This window comes from Odontesthes bonariensis, chromosome 1, assembly GCF_027942865.1.
Source record: "Odontesthes bonariensis isolate fOdoBon6 chromosome 1, fOdoBon6.hap1, whole genome shotgun sequence".
Classification (NCBI taxonomy): domain Eukaryota; kingdom Metazoa; phylum Chordata; class Actinopteri; order Atheriniformes; family Atherinopsidae; genus Odontesthes; species Odontesthes bonariensis.
The window spans coordinates 1057174-1072500 of NC_134506.1; the positions used below are offsets into that span (position 1 = coordinate 1057174).

The 15327-nt window shown below is 48.8% G+C and overlaps 2 protein-coding genes across 3 annotated transcripts in view; one reads left to right on the forward strand and one right to left on the reverse strand.

Moving 5' to 3' along the window:
* cemip (cell migration inducing hyaluronidase 1) overlaps window positions 1-7632 on the reverse strand; it is a 259435-nt gene extending 251803 nt beyond the window's left edge. Inside the window, exon 1 of one of the 2 annotated variants that reach the window (XM_075451606.1) lies at window positions 7404-7632. The gene's annotated coding sequence lies outside the window, so the exon portion shown is untranslated. Of the gene's footprint in view, window positions 1-7114; window positions 7154-7403 lie in introns of those variants that run through there. The other variant, XM_075452951.1, reaches the window with a different exon arrangement.
* Window positions 7633-12347: 4715 nt separating this feature from the next.
* LOC142382965 (uncharacterized) overlaps window positions 12348-15327 on the forward strand; it is a 3678-nt gene continuing 698 nt past the window's right edge. The window contains exons 1-3 of the mRNA XM_075469094.1: window positions 12348-12653; window positions 12882-13145; window positions 13246-15327. The exon at window positions 13246-15327 is cut by the window's right edge and continues 698 nt beyond it. Coding sequence (XP_075325209.1) covers window positions 12348-12653; window positions 12882-13145; window positions 13246-15327 — 2652 coding nt within the window. The remainder of the gene's footprint in view (window positions 12654-12881; window positions 13146-13245) is intronic.

A 15327-nucleotide genomic window follows, 5' to 3' on the forward strand; every position in this document is an offset into this window, starting at 1 on the left:
ATTTTAATATCTATGGTCTCACCTCCACACAGAAACATGCAGCATGACGTCACTTTGCTGCAGTAAAGCGAAGCAGAACACGGCAGCAGCTTGAAGCTGGGGGCCGAATGTCTGCGGTGTGGAGGGATTTTAAAGTGGAGGACAAAAACATTGCCATTGCAAACTTCGGATTTCAAGAAGTGGCGAGGACATGGCTAACATCCCTGATGAGAACAGGGACAGGCTCAAACCTGACAAGGTAGAGATGTTGGTTTTCATCCAGAAAAACGTACATTTCCTTCTGTGAAGCCAGAGGAGGAGAGGAAGAATTAGGAGTGCAGTTAAAGCACATTACTGGCCTTACTTTAGGACACTGTGGCACTTTTATTTGCTTATTTGTTTCCATGCCTGCAGGTATTTCAAGCTGAGCTGCTGCTGGTTTTTATATCAGACATTGTTGCACTAAACTACAATGTGAAGAATTTGTTTATTACTTGATTACTTTTATTGTTCAAGCTACCTCACAGAAGTGCTCTGTTTATAATTGTTAAATGATAAAATAAGTGAATAAAATAAAAAATCAGGGACATCCCAGATCTGTTTCTTCGCCGTTCTTCATTTTTTTAATGTACTGTAGAAGTATCGGATCGGGACTCGGTATCAGCAGACACTCAAAATCAAATGACTCGGACTCAGACTTGGGGGCAAAAAAACCTGATCGGGACATCCCTACTTTTAACCCTTTAAAAGCGGAGGACAAATTTTGTGTGTATGCATGTTTGCATGACAATAAATCTGATCTATCTATCTATTCACCCAAATCTCCCTCAAAGACCTTGTGGTTGTGTAATATCTGACTTCCTCTTTTGCTCTCAGTGTAATTACTATGTTATGAACACTTTGCAGCCAAATGACTGATGTTGATCTTTTGCTTGGGATGCCCGTCTTTTAGAAGCAGCCCTGGTCCCAGGTCAATATAAAGGCCGTCTGAACAAGATGAGAGGTGAGACTCAGAAGGCTGGAGCTCCCTGCAGGACTGATACAAAACTTGCAGGAGTGGGTGGTAATGTTGCTCCTTTATCTCTGTATTTTTCTTCAACACCTAAGTATAACACCTTGTACTTACTATTACTACTTGTTTACCAATTACTGTTCATTTAATTTGATTTAGTAAGCTAACATGTATTTAAATCAATCTGGTGTCACGCCATGGGACTTATGTTTTTAGTTATCATGTTTTAGGTTACATTTTGGTTTTTAGTCATGTCATGTGTTAGGTTTTGCCATTGTTTTTCCCCTCACTTACCTCACTCAGCTAATTAGTTAATTCACTGCACCTGTTTGTTCCCCACCAGCTGCACCTAGTCACCTATCACTCAGTACCTATTTAGTTTGCAGTCTCCCCTGTCTAGTTGCCGGTTCTTTGTTTGTTATTCATGCCCTGTTTGTCTAACCAAGCCTTGCCACCGATGTTACCTGTTTTTCCCCATGTTCCTCGTCTCCTTAAAGTTAAGTATTTATTCTATTTATTCCATGCCAAGTCTTTTGTTTGCCTTTTCAAAGTTAAGTTTTTTTAATCTGGCTTTTTGTTTGAACCTTGTTATTTTTGTGAATAAAACTCAGTTTTCCCCCCTCGCCGGACGGTCTCCGGCTCCTCCTCCTGCCATGTCGTCAGAGGTCTGGCCACCCGCCAGACCTCTGACGACATGGCAGGAGGAGGAGCCGGAGACCGTCCGACGGGCGGCCGGACGTCCGGCGAGGGGGGAACTGCTGCTGGGTCTCTGGACACTGTGGCTGCTTCTGGGTAGCCTGTGAGCCTGAGGAAGAGGAGGGAGAGGAGCTGTACCGTGCGGCTACCTGTTCCGGCTCCAAGCCAAAAACGTCCAGCGAGGCAGCGCGCTGCACAGTCCCGGCATGGATCCATGCGCCCTCCAGGTTAGTATTCCACCCCCGGAGCCCCCGCCTCGCCGACAGGAACACCAGGAGCTTACCAGCCACCCGCAGTCTCTCAAACGTGGAGCCCTGCTCCAAACTGCGCCACAGCTCTTCATAGAGGTCCCAAAACTGGTCTGAGTCCACTGCGTCCATTTTTTGGTCGGATCTTTCTGACACGTGGGTGTGGGGAAGGTAGGACACGGATGCGGACTTATAAAGGAAAACTGGGTTTATTTAACAAACAAAGTTCAAACCAAAGGCGCGGCTGAGCCGGATTCAAAAAACAACTGTGGCAAAATAAACAAAGAACTAGGCATGGCATGGAAATAAATAAATACTTAACTTGGAGAAGACGAGGAACATGGGAAAAGACAGGTCATTGGTGACAAGGCAGGTAAGACATGAAGGGCACGAAGGCAACGAAAAGATCCGACACACTGACAGGGGAGGCAGGAAACTAAACAGGGAGTGAGTGAGTGATGACCAGAGGTCCGTTTCACGTAGCAGGTTTAGTGAAAACTCTGAGTAGATTAACCCTGAAATGAGGGAAACTCTGAGTTTTCCGTTTCTCAAAGGGAGGTAACTCAACCCTGAGAAAGAGGGGTAACTCTAGCCTGTTTCACAGAGGGAGGTAACTTAAGCTCTCGGTCAGTTACCGTAGTAACAGACTCTCTGAACCTAACCTGGTCGGGAACAGGTTTTACTCAATGAACCTGGAGTTTCTCTCTGTCTCCGCCCTCTTTCAGCCACACGCGCCATTTGATTTCCTCATTCATTCAGTCAGCAGAGCGAGTTCTTCTACTTCTAGAAGTCCATCAGGCACAGCAGGAGACAACTTTTTTCACCAACATTTCCTTTTGACAACGATCCCGTGGATGAAGGTGCAGCATTATTGAATAAACTAATTAAATATTCGTCGGGAGATGGTTATTGATGTTTTAGCATTTCCAGACAATTATCTTTTTGAGCGGCACCATCAGATTTTTGTTGGGACAAAAGAAAAAAAGACATAAAAGACAAATAAATATTTGTATGAATAGGCTTAAAAAAGATATCTATAGGCCTGTTATATTTTATAAAGGCACTCGTGTCTTGGGGGTGGATTCCCTCAGCCACTGGCCTTCCGTTAGAGGTGGGGGTGCTGGGCACCACCTGTTTTACGGGCATCTGCCTTCTTTCTGTTGGCTCAGTAGAAGTCTGTGTTAGTTTAAATAGGCTTAATTATTTAAAAGAACATGATATAGATGATGACTCTAAATTGTCCTTCGGAGTGACTGTGAGTGTGTATGGTTGTTTGTCTGGTTTGTCTGCCCATTGACCGCTGGGATAGGCTCCAGCCCCCCCGCGACCCGACTGACGGATTCAGCGGTGTATAGATAATGGATGGATGGATGGTATAGATGAGAAGACATAGTTTATGTGTGTGAAAACAGCATTATGTTGGGGATAAAACAACTGCACAGTCAAATAGCAACTTAATATTTACTTTACAGTGTAAAACATGATCAAAATGAGGTACCTCCATGCCGAGGTCTCACCTGTTTGAACAATGTTTTTATATTTCATCTTAAACTGCTGCCAAGTGCGCTTCTCCCCCGTGGGATTGCACCTAAATGAAATAAATGAATGGGCTACCATTCAAGCAGTTTTCCCTTGTAATATTATTGTGATTGCAAAGGACTACATATAAACTTCCGCTTCCGCTTCTGCTGCTGCAACGGTGTTGCACTTATTTCTAAAAACGTATTGAAACTCGCCGTATGAGCGCATTAAGATTTCCAATTCGAGGTTGGTGAAAAACGTAGCCCCTCCTCTTCCCCGTTGGCATGGTGACTCGTCAAATCGTGGCTCCATTGATGCTGGCTTTTTAAAGTTGTGGTGCACGCGCTAAACTCAAGGTGAACCTACTCAGAGCTGATTAAACTCACTCAAATCAGCGTTTCTGGAACCGAAAACTCAGAGTTTTCTATCTCAGAGTAGATCAACTCAGAGGTCAGGGTTACACTCAGAGTTTAATGAACCTGCTTTGTGAAACGGACCCCAGGTGCAGCTGGTGAAACTGGACAGGTGAGGGGAAAAACAATGGCAAAACTAAAAACTCAAAACCAAGACATGAACCGAAAATCAAAACGTAACCTAAAACTAAAAGCACGAGTCCCATGGCGTGACAACTGGCTTCATACTGTTAGCTAGGGTGTCAGTTCACCTAATTATGGAACTATTTATCATGTCAAATATTTGGAATATTAGTAAACATATGTAATACATGATCAAATTGATCAATATTATCACAACTGTTATTACTACAGTATTTCTAAATGCAATAATCAAATAAACATTTAATATTAATTCTGTTATTTCAATGTTGAGGCACACGTGTACATGAGGACAGACACAAGTGTGTGCGTGTTAACTGATATGTTTACTCAGTCTCTCAGTGAAATGTGAATGGACTGTACTCAGATAGCACGTTTATAGTCTAGCTGACCAAAAAAAACTTGGTGCACACAGCCCCGTTTTAAAAAAAAACACGTCTACATTGACCGCATAAATACGCTATCAAGAGCTGTTAAATTACGCCAAGCCTGACGGTGGTATGGCCGGGCTCTGTCTGCCAACAGAAGCTCCGCAATTGCTGCCCTCCGCCCGCGCCCTAATGCGCCTTTGTTGTTCAATACATTGTATGACAGTAATTTTCAAAATCACACAAGCGAGTATAGCTCTCAACAACAGAAATGCTGCTAGTACCTCCATGCTTGCCAGATAGGGGCGGGGCTCTGTACTATGACGACAACTCCGCATTCCATTCTGAAAACTCCGTTTTCGTCTCTTTCAACCAGTTTACACACAAACGCTAAACGGAGTTTTTAAAAAATCTCCACTTTTGCCGGAGTTTTTTTTTAGCTTCGTTTTCGGAGGAAAAAACTCCGTTTGTGTATAAACGAAAGGCACAAACTAAGGGAAAGGTCTTCGTTTATCAAAATACCCGGGTATGTGTAAACAGCACCTAAGACTGTTAAATGTTCCCTTATCACTCTTTCACACGCTGATGGACAGATCTGAGGCAAGGACACTTCTCGTTGTGGTCTTAAGAAGTCAAGATCAAGATCAAATCAAATTTGGTATAGTACTGACTGAAGTTCTTGTTCTTGTGTTTAAAGCCTTCTTTTATTTTGTGTTGTACAGCATTTTGTTTCAGCCACAGCTGTGTTAAAAGGCTATATAATAAAGTTGATGATGATGAAGTACTACAAGCTAAACATAATTATGGCACTAAAGTCAGAGTGCTGATTTCATAGAATATTAGTACTTAGTAGTAATATTAGTACTCTGTAAAGTAACATTAGGAAGGTAATTATTTCATGTTAGATTGTTAACAAGTCAGTAGGAGACCATTGATATGGCCAAAACACTAACTCATTGCTGGTTGCAAACATTAGTTTTAACGAGACTTTGAGCTTGACAAATAGTGGCGGGTGGTGCTCCCTTGAATGTGACACCCTACCTTAAATCACATCTTGCATGTCTGATTACTAGCTCCTCCAGCCATAGCTGCCTGTGTTTGTCTGAGTGAGCCCAGGGGGCTGGCTCAGGGGGCTGGCTCAGGGGGCTGGCTCAGGGGGCTGGCTCAGGCGGCTGGCTCAGGGGGCTGCCTCCCTGCAGCTGACTGGCTCTCACACCAACCAGGTGGGGATGCCGTCCATCACCTGAGTCACAAGTCCTGAAGAACAGCTCACAATGGAGGAACAGCTCGCTGGAAAATATCAGCCGTTTTCAAACTGTGACTCTTTGACATTGTGATACACCCAGAAACCAGAAACCAGCCAATGTTGATCGAAAATACAGATGAATTTTTCATTCGAAACAAAAGATACGATGAAGATTTTCAGTGCTGTCGATTATATTTTTCAATAAGCAAATCAGACTCTTGCGAATACTGGAAAATTGGAATGGGACAAGAGAATTGCAGCAAATGGATCTTTTTTGCTTCCTTTTTATTCATGGCTTAGTTTTGTTGTTTCATTTTAACTTGATGTTTGGTTAAGTTTAGGAATCTAAACTGTTGAGTTCAGGAAAAGATCACAGTCAGGTGTAAAATACATAGCTTCACAATATTAATGAGATGTGATGGAAACACACTTTCACAGCCATTCAAAGCCAGCTGAAAGCTGACACAACAGGACACCCTGTGTTAGTACATTTCAAAGGAAGAGAGCCAGGCGTGTTTCACACCACCAGCAGCAGCCTGGTCCTACAGCATCATTCAGCCACAATCACAATGATGTCATGCTCTCCAGAAGACACTGGAGGTGATAAAGAAATGCAATATGGTAGAAGTCAACTCTGAGTCATCAGAGATCAATAATTCCACCTCAGTTGGCTGAACTACAGTGGAGTGCTGAGCTGAGAGAGCACACAGGTGTGAGCATAAGGCAGGGAGATCAAACCAAGTTCCATATGTTGGTGTGAACAAAATGTTCCACAGCAGCTATGAGCCACTAACCTGAATGAGCCACCAGCACACAAACACATTCAGATTCTCCTTTTATGCGTTTTCATCTGCGAACAAGCACCAAAAAATGGGATTATAAAGAGGATATGCATATCTCTGCTGCTGGCGTAATTCTTCACTTTGAATGTGTTAGGCCAGTTAAATAATAAAAAATATAATCAACTAGAAATGCACTCAGAGAGTGCAGACCTCCGCCAACCGCCAACCTACCTGTGGATAGCGAGCCATGTATGGACATGCGTTCCTGATGTGGGCTACTTGTTCTGTGGCGCTGTCAGCAGAAGAGGCATTCCCTTCTCCCTATTCATTATTGAACAGCAGTGTTCGCCGTTATTAATTATTATTATTTAATTAATATTATTATTGTTATAATGTTCTGTCTGGAAGCAGTGTTCGCCGTTATTATTACGCTATATGCAGTTATGCACACTGGCTTACCGTTGCAATCTTTTGTTGTGCTAATTACAGCAAATCCGCGCACTATGCATTCTGTCTGTTTGGCTCTGTTTGGCTCTGGCACCTTGAGGTCGCGCCACCTTGTGGCAGGTCGCAAGATTGCAGCACGAACAAACGAACGAACACCCAGACAAACAGACAAACTCGGGCGATCACATAAGCTCCTTGGCGGAGGTAATAAAAATACACCAAACGGGTTACAGCACAGGATTGGAGCAGGGGGGGTCTGACCTGCTGGCAGGAGGGCGCCGCGCACTTGTTTCCTCTGGAAGTCCATGAGCACAACAACGCGCCTCTTTTACGGAGAATGCAGAAAGTGTGGAAGTAGCAGCTGGACTTTATCCTTATGTCAAGATCACAGTATGACGCTCAGCTTCTGAGGTCCACCCGCCCAGATGTGGACGTGGTGTCCAGCTGTGCGGTGATGTGGCAGCAGCTGGCTGCCCCCTGCTTCCATCAACGGGGAGACTCACCGTGTGTGTCGGACAGCCCCCTTACAGCCCCCTTACAGCCCCCTTACCTTTACTCGGACTGCTTCCAGAACAGCTGCTCCGACCCTCAGTCCTCCGTGCAGCGCGCGGGGATGCGCGCTTCTCTCCTCAGGGGGGCTCACGGATCTGTTTCCAGCACACCTGTGGCTCGCTGATTTCAGAACATGAACACGCGCGGTGTTGGTGAACCCACGTGGACTTATGATGTGCAGTATGTGATCAGTGGCAGGCAGCAGCGGTGCTGTCAGCGGACACGCGGCGCAGCGCCGCCCCGTCTGCTCCAGCTGGAAGAAAGACACGCCCGCTGAGGGGGGGCGTCGCTGCGCTCCTGTGTGTGTGTGTGTGCGTGTGCGTGTGTGTGCGTGTGCGTGCGTGTGGTGTGTGTGTGCGTGTGCGTGTGTGTGCGTCTGTGTGTGTGTGCGTGTGTGTGTGTGTGTGCGCGTGTGTGTGCATCTGTGTGTGTGTGTGTGTGTGTGTGTGTGTGTGTGTGCGTCTGTGTGTGTGTGTGCGTGTGTGTGTGTGTGTGTGTGTGTGTGTGTGTGTGTGTGTGTGTGCGTCTGTGTATGTGCGTTCGTGTGTGTGTGTGTGGGGGGGGTCCGTTTAATTTTTTATCAAAAGAAAAATGATGCAATTCCTAATTCTTTCAAACTCTGACTCCTTGGCCTCAGCTTTCAGTGATATATCAGAACATATTTCCATTTCCATTCCATTCTGGACCTTGGGCTGATAAAAGTGTGGAGTGTGTAGGTCAGTGTGTCTCCTGTGAGTGTGGAAGTGGGATTTTGGTGTTTCTGCACCAGGTTGCAACATCTCTGCTCTCACATTCCAGTTTACTCTCTGTCTCCTAAGGACCAATCTTTCATTTCTCCTGCTCCATCCCTGCTGGGAGACAATAAATAACTTTGCCAATGTGCTTCTGATCAAGATGGCCAAAAGATTCTCAGCTCTGGGGCCTTGACTCTGGAAGAGCCAGAAGCTTTGGATGATGATGGAGAGGAAGAGGTCTTTCAGAGTCTAACTTTGAAGAAGAGGAGTTTGAGCATCAACTCGTTTCAAAAGGAAGATGAGCCACAGTCTGAGCTCCCACTGCAACTGCTGACTACAAAGAGCAGGCCGGTCAAGTCTTCCCAGTTTGTGTACACAACAGCACCTGTGCATCTCTGGCATCCTGTGTGCCAAAAAGAAAAGAACTCATGAGTATACTGCATAGGGATGGGAAAATCTGTGGCCTGCACCATCAAAAGAACCTAATTGCCCACTGATGGAATAAAGAAAGTTTTCTGAATCTGAAAACCAGAGATCATCATGGATGATGCCACAAAGGGAGTGGTGGACAACGTGGACAAGCTGGTGACCGCCTGCAAAAGGAGGACCCTACACTGGGGATCTTTTTTTACAGGACATCTCAGCATACAATGCCTTTGGCATCTGAATGGTACTGAACCCAGAGAGGAACAGAGGGGAGCTCCAGGGGAGACAGCTCTTTCTTGACATACCAGGAAAGGCATTTGTGAGAGCTCAAATCTAGAGGAGACAACATGTTCCAAGAAGCCCCTCTGCAGCCATCATGAGGAGAATTCAGGTGCCCCCCATCCACCCGAGCTACAGAACCAGCATATGCAGAGCCTCCCTCATAGAGAAGTCTTAGTAAAATCCCTGATCTTCTGCGGCCAGCTGCAACAACAATAAGCACTGCGAAGTGTGTGGATCCAAGACGGACAGAAAAAGACAATATCCATGTGTTAGATTCGGTTCTTTTAGTAGGAGGCTTAAGAACGGACCGCAGTAATTCAAGGGAAAATGAAGTGTTTATTGGTAGTCACACATCCAAGCATATCAGCGCTGGGCTCAGTGGAACAGAGCTCCCGCAGGAAGTCTGTCAGACTGGCCCTGATTTCCAGTTATCATCTGTACTTATTGCATAGGTCGGACTCACATTCGACCGAGTATGATTGGACATGAGTAGGTTCAACATGCTTCGTCATATTCTCTGGATCAGCCCAAAACAATGTGTGTGTGTGAATCTGCCCTTGCTTTCCTAATTGTTTTGTCTTTCTACTCCTGGATCACTTTAGGTCAAATGGAAAAGTACTGAGACTATTTCAATCATAATGTCTAAGAACAAAGCCAATTTTAACAATCCCCCTTTTGAAGTGATTTTATCATTTCAACTAATTCAGTCAAATAACTGCGGTAGGAATGTCATTTTCTGTATTGTGTCACATCTGTATTAGCAGTAGCAAGACTTTAGCAGCCACCCCCCAAACTGCAAGAGTCACTTACCTTTTGAGATGTAGCACAACCAGTTAGGAGACATCTGTCATCCCCCTTTTGATGTGACTTCATGTGTTATTATGTAAGCTTATGTGAAAGCTGTTCATCATTGCAATTAAAGCAGCAAGCAAATCTTCATTGCACAGGCCTGGAAATAGTAAACCTAATTCTAATGCTTAAGCTACACTTTCAAGTCAGGACTATTCCATCATTTTACTCGGAACAGAACCTCTTTCCGAGAGGGTTAAGACCTTCATAAGTCACTGATAATAACTCTGCAAATGAGCACATTTCTTAATAGATTATATGTAGAAAATCATATTTTGCTATATGTATTGTGTGTATGTGGCCCTGAAACCATCCTCTGTGTGGACTCTTTGTTCATAATGGCCTAAAACCTTATGTGGTTAGCAAGGCCTTGCTCCCTCATGAGTACCATAACAACACAATACTGATTAATCAAAAAATTTGACATCATTTCTATTCTACTGACACTCAAACATTGCATAAGGCAATTAACATTACCAGCAGGTTCGTCCACCGTTTGCAGCGAATAGGAGCGAAAACCCGGCTTAACCGGGAAAAATTCACCTATGGCCCCTAGTTGCACTTGGCGACCGACCAACTTATTACCGTTCTAAGTCTAAGGTCCCGCTCCAAACAGCCGAGTCACCCCACTGGCAATTGACATTCTAAAAATGATTCATTATCAGCCTTTAAGAGGAATTAGCTAAACACTTTAAAAATGAAACACAACAAATATAAATTTAACCAAGGCTCGACTATATGAGTATATTAGCCTCTTGAGCAATTATGATTAACTTTTCTTTTAAATGATATATCTTTCTTAGATGACCACATGATGAGTCGTGTGGTCTCTTCTTGTCCAATCCTGTCACTCCTCGATGCTTGGTTTTCCTCTTGGCTGAACGTCTGTTCAGTTCTATTTCATCCTTACTGACCGCCAGAGGCGGTGCTTTCAAGCACTGGATGATACATCTTGCGCATGCGCAGGTCGAGTGTTAATACCAACAACGTCACTCGTGACCCCCTGCTGACCCCGGAGAGCCTATATACTTCCGGCAACATCAGCAGGTCAGTCCTTTTTCATCTTCTCGCTGCGCAAGGTAAGTACTGCGTCTGCATATGAGACGAATTCTAAAACCAATTCTACTTCATCGTTCGCTGCTGGTGGTCTCGCGACGTCCCGTCGAGGCTGCGAGCTGCTCGCCCTTCAGAGACCGCGGCGAACTGCCGAGAGGTATGTAACCTTTTTTTCCCTCGGCTGATGAAGTTTACTGACCAGCTGTTACAAGCGCCGGTCTAGGTAGCATGCTCGCTCCTTCTCCCGGTGCTGTGCGCTGCACGTGAGTAACAGTCTGTTTATAGTTGCATTGTCGGTGAAGCTACATTGCTAGCCCTCTCCCGGCATCTGTAACCTACTTATGTTAAGCGGCCAACTCGTTGTGCCGGTTCTTTGATTTTGTTGCTGCTATTGTTCTGCCCCTCTCCTGGTGCACGGCGGCGTGTGCGCCCCCCGCTCCCAGAACAGGTGGCCTATAGTGGTTGTCGGTGAAGGCACCGTGTGCGGCTCCCGCTCCCGGCATCCAGCTATAGCTAATAGAACTTGCACTAGCCCCTCTCCTGGTGTAAGGCGGCGTGTGCGCCCCCCGCTCCCAGCACAGGCGGCCTATAGTGGTTGTCGGCGAAGGCACCGTTTGCGGCTCCCGCTCCCGGCATCCACCTATAGACATTGTATAATTACAGCAGCCCCTCTCCTGGTGCACGGCGGCGTGTGCGCCCCCCGCTCCCAGAACAGGCGGCCTATAGTTGATTGTTGGCGAAGGCACCGTTTACGGCTCCCTCTCCCAGCATTCATCTATGAGTACAGGATTTTCTTTTGTATGAAAATCTATAAGTGAAGAATTTTCTTTTAAAAAAAAATAAATAAATAAATGAATAAATAAAACCTTCACTTGCCCCTCTCCAAGGGGCCTATAGTTGATTGTTGGCGAAGGCACCGTTTACGGCTCCCTCTCCCAGCATTCATCTATGAGTACAGGATTTTCTTTTGTATGAAAATCTATAAGTGAAGAATTTTCTTTTAAAAAAATAAATAAATAAAACCTTCACTTGCCCCTCTCCAAGGGGCCTATAGTTGATTGTTGGCGAAGGCACCGTTTACGGCTCCCTCTCCCAGCATTCATCTATAACTAAGAAGAAGACATATATGAATAAGAATTCATAAATACATACTATCGTCATATACACTGTGTGTGTGTGTGTGTGTATATATATATATATATATATATATAGATATATGAGCTAGAGGTGGTCCCGACATGGATCACAACCACTCCTGCTCGGCCTGTATGGCTCCTCTACAGCTTGAGGATGGCCATGATCTGTGTCCTTCGTGCCTCGGCCTCGGACATCTGAGGCAGGGTCTCTCAGACGAGTCCTGCATGAATTGTGGCATTTTGCCTCATACTGTCAGGGCTGCAAGGCTGGCCGAGGTAGAGCGCCTGTTGGGCCCTCCCTTGTCTCCTCAGTTGACCCCTGACCAGCGGCTGGCCCCGTCTCGGGCTACCCAACCACGGCGTCGGCCTGCTGAGACTGCAGGCCCCACCTCCGGGAAGAGGGCCAAGGGGTCCGGGCTTACTTCTAGAGTGGATCAGCTGACAGCGGAGCTTGACAGCATGAAGTCCCTCCTCCTGGCTCTCCAGCCTGGGGCTGGAGCAACCCTGCCAGGTGCCCTTGTTCCTCCAGCGGCCTCCTTCGGGCCGGAGGAGGATGCGTTTTCCATAGCAGCTTCGGCTACTATGTTTCAGGACTACGCTCCGGACGTGCTCCTGGGAGACGAAGCCTCCCATCCTTCTGCAGCGGGCTCCCTTTCTTCAGCCCGTGGCTCTGCGGGTGGTAGTGAGGACGGCTCTGTGGGAGCCGCCATCCGTACAGCTCTAGCCAGGCTACAGCTGGACGTGCCGCAGGCTCAGCCAGCTTCGGCCAGTGCCTTTTTCAGGCGCTCCTCAACCCCCGCTGAACTAACTGTACCTCCATCAGAAGAGTATCTGAGGGAATTACAGAAGTTCTGGAGGGACCCTAGGGCCCCTGCCCGTCCGACAGCTGATGCTCGGACCCTGGCAGCCATGCAGGACGCCTCCAAGTTCGGCCTGGACCGCATGCCAGCGGTTGAGCCCACTATTGCCGCCCTGATCGTCTCACCCAATGAGGCTCTGAGACAGGAGGCGAGGTGTCCTCGCCCCCAGTGCCGGGTTACGGACGAATTGCTGTCAAAGGCCTATGAGGCGGCAGCACGTATGGCTCGCATGGGTAATTCCATGTCCCACCTGCTGCTCGCCCTGTCGTCATCCCTGCAGGAGACTGAGCTGGACACTTCTGTCCACGGTATTACTGACGCCTCTCTACAGGCCTTTGCACTGATGTCCAGGGAGTTGGGACGAGTAATGGCTACTCTCGTACAGGCTCGGCGCCAGGTTTGGTTGGCGCAGTCCCCTCTCTCGGAGGCCTGCAGGAGAACCCTCCGCAGTGTTCCGGTGGAACCGGGGGAGCTGTTTGGTTCCGCGGCTCTGGAAGCCCTCGAGCGCACGGTCCAAGCTGGGAAGACCTGACAGCAGCTGTCTGAGCTTCACAGAAGCGCGCCGCCGCCTGGCAACCCTAGGGGTCGTCCAGCTGCCCCGCAGCGCGGCACCCACTCACGGGCCAGGGGCCTCCTTCGGCCCCAGTACTCACGCCCACAGCCTGCTCAGCGGCAGGCGCAGCCCTTTCGGGCACCTGAGCGACTGCCCCCTGGGCGTCCTCAGGTCTCACGTACCGACCGTCGTGCCCCTGGAGCCTCTAGAGGTCGGGGGGCCCGACGCTGAGGCCACGGGGCCGACCGTCGGCGTTTTTTCCCAGCAGCAGCTCAGCTACTGGGCTGCTTCCACCAGGGACCCGTGGGTTCTTTCCACCTTGACCCACGGGTACGAACTTCAGTTCCGACGTCGGCCCCCGATCCATGGCCGAGTCAGGATGACTGTCATCCGCGACCCGGCGAAAGCCCGAGCCCTCGCCCAGGGGCTGTACGCCCTCCTGGGCAAGGGTGCTATCGAACCGGTAGACCCCCAGGTGCACCCCGGGGGGTTCTACTCGACTTACTTTCTGGTAGCAAAGAAAGATGGCGGATTCCGACCTATCCTCGACCTCAGGAACCTCAACAGGTTCCTGAAGGTCTTGAGGTTCCATATGTTGACCACTGCAGAGGTTCTGCGTACGGTCTCCAGAGGGGAGTGGTTTACCTCCATAGACCTGGAGGATGCCTACTTTCACGTTCCTGTGGCGCCACACCATCGGCAGTTTCTGCGATTCGCCTTTCAGGGGCGTCATTTCCAGTTCAGGGTGCTCCCGTTTGGTCTCTCCCTCTCCCCACGGGTGTTCACCAGGTGTGTGACAGCAGCCCTCTCGCGCCTACAGTCGCGGGGCATGAAGATCTTGCCGTATCTGGACGACTGGCTCGTCTGTGCGCCGTCCCAGTCTCAGGCGGCCCTCGACACGACGTGTCTTCTTTCCCATGTGGCCCGTTTGGGCCTCAGGGTGAATTTTACAAAGAGTGGCCTTGTCCCATCACAGAACACAGTTTTTCTTGGGGTGACCCTCGATGCGGTCACCATGATGGCCTGCCCGTCGCCGCGGCGGGTAGACGACATCCTCCGCCACCTCCTCCCGTTTCGGGAAGGCAGGCGGTTCCACTACGTGGAGTTCTTACGCATCCTGGGGAAACTGACAGCTGCGGCTGCTGTGGTCCCCTTAGGATTGCTGTCGCTGCGTCCCCTCCAGAGGTGGTTGCACAGCTTTCACCTGGACGCCAAGAGACACCGGCACAGGAGGCTTGCGGTGTCCCACCGTTGCCTTCTTGCCCTGGCCCCGTGGAAGAAGCGCTCGTTTCTCCTCCAGGGCATGCCCATGGGCTCCATTGCATCCCGTCGCGAGGCAGTCACGACGGACGCCTCCCTCTCGGGGTGGGGCGCCGTGTGGCAGAACCGGACAGCTCAGGGGCTGTGGCCGGCGCGGGACCGCTCACAGCACATCAACGCACTAGAGCTGCGGGCTGTACACAGAGCGTTGCAGGCTTTCCTCCCTTTCTTGAGGGGCCGACATGTACTCGTGCGGTCGGACAATGTTTCGGCCGTCTCCCACATAAACCACCAAGGTGGCACCAGGTCTGCACTACTACTGCAGGCATCCCGGGACCTCCTGCTGTGGGCAGCACCACGCTTAGCCAGCCTAAGGGCAATGTATTTGCCCGGGGAACGCAACCAGACGGCGGACTTGCTCTCCCATGGCAAGCCTCCGCTGGGGGATTGGCAGCTCCATCCGGAGGTGGTGCTCAATATCTGGGCCACCTTCGGCAGAGCAAACGTGGACCTCTTTGCCTCAGAAGAGTCGACCCATTGCCCCCTCTGGTTCTCCCTGACAGAGGAGAGCAGTCCCCTGGGACAGGATGCTCTGGCCCACGACTGGCCAGAGGTTCTCCTCTATGCTTTCCCGCCGATCCCTCTGATAGTCCCTACGCTACAGAGGGTCCTCCAGCAGGGCCACAGGCTGCTGTTGGTAGCCCCCTTTTGGCCAGGGAGGACGTGGTTTCCACTGCTGCACAGGCTCTGCAGCGGTTCCCCATGG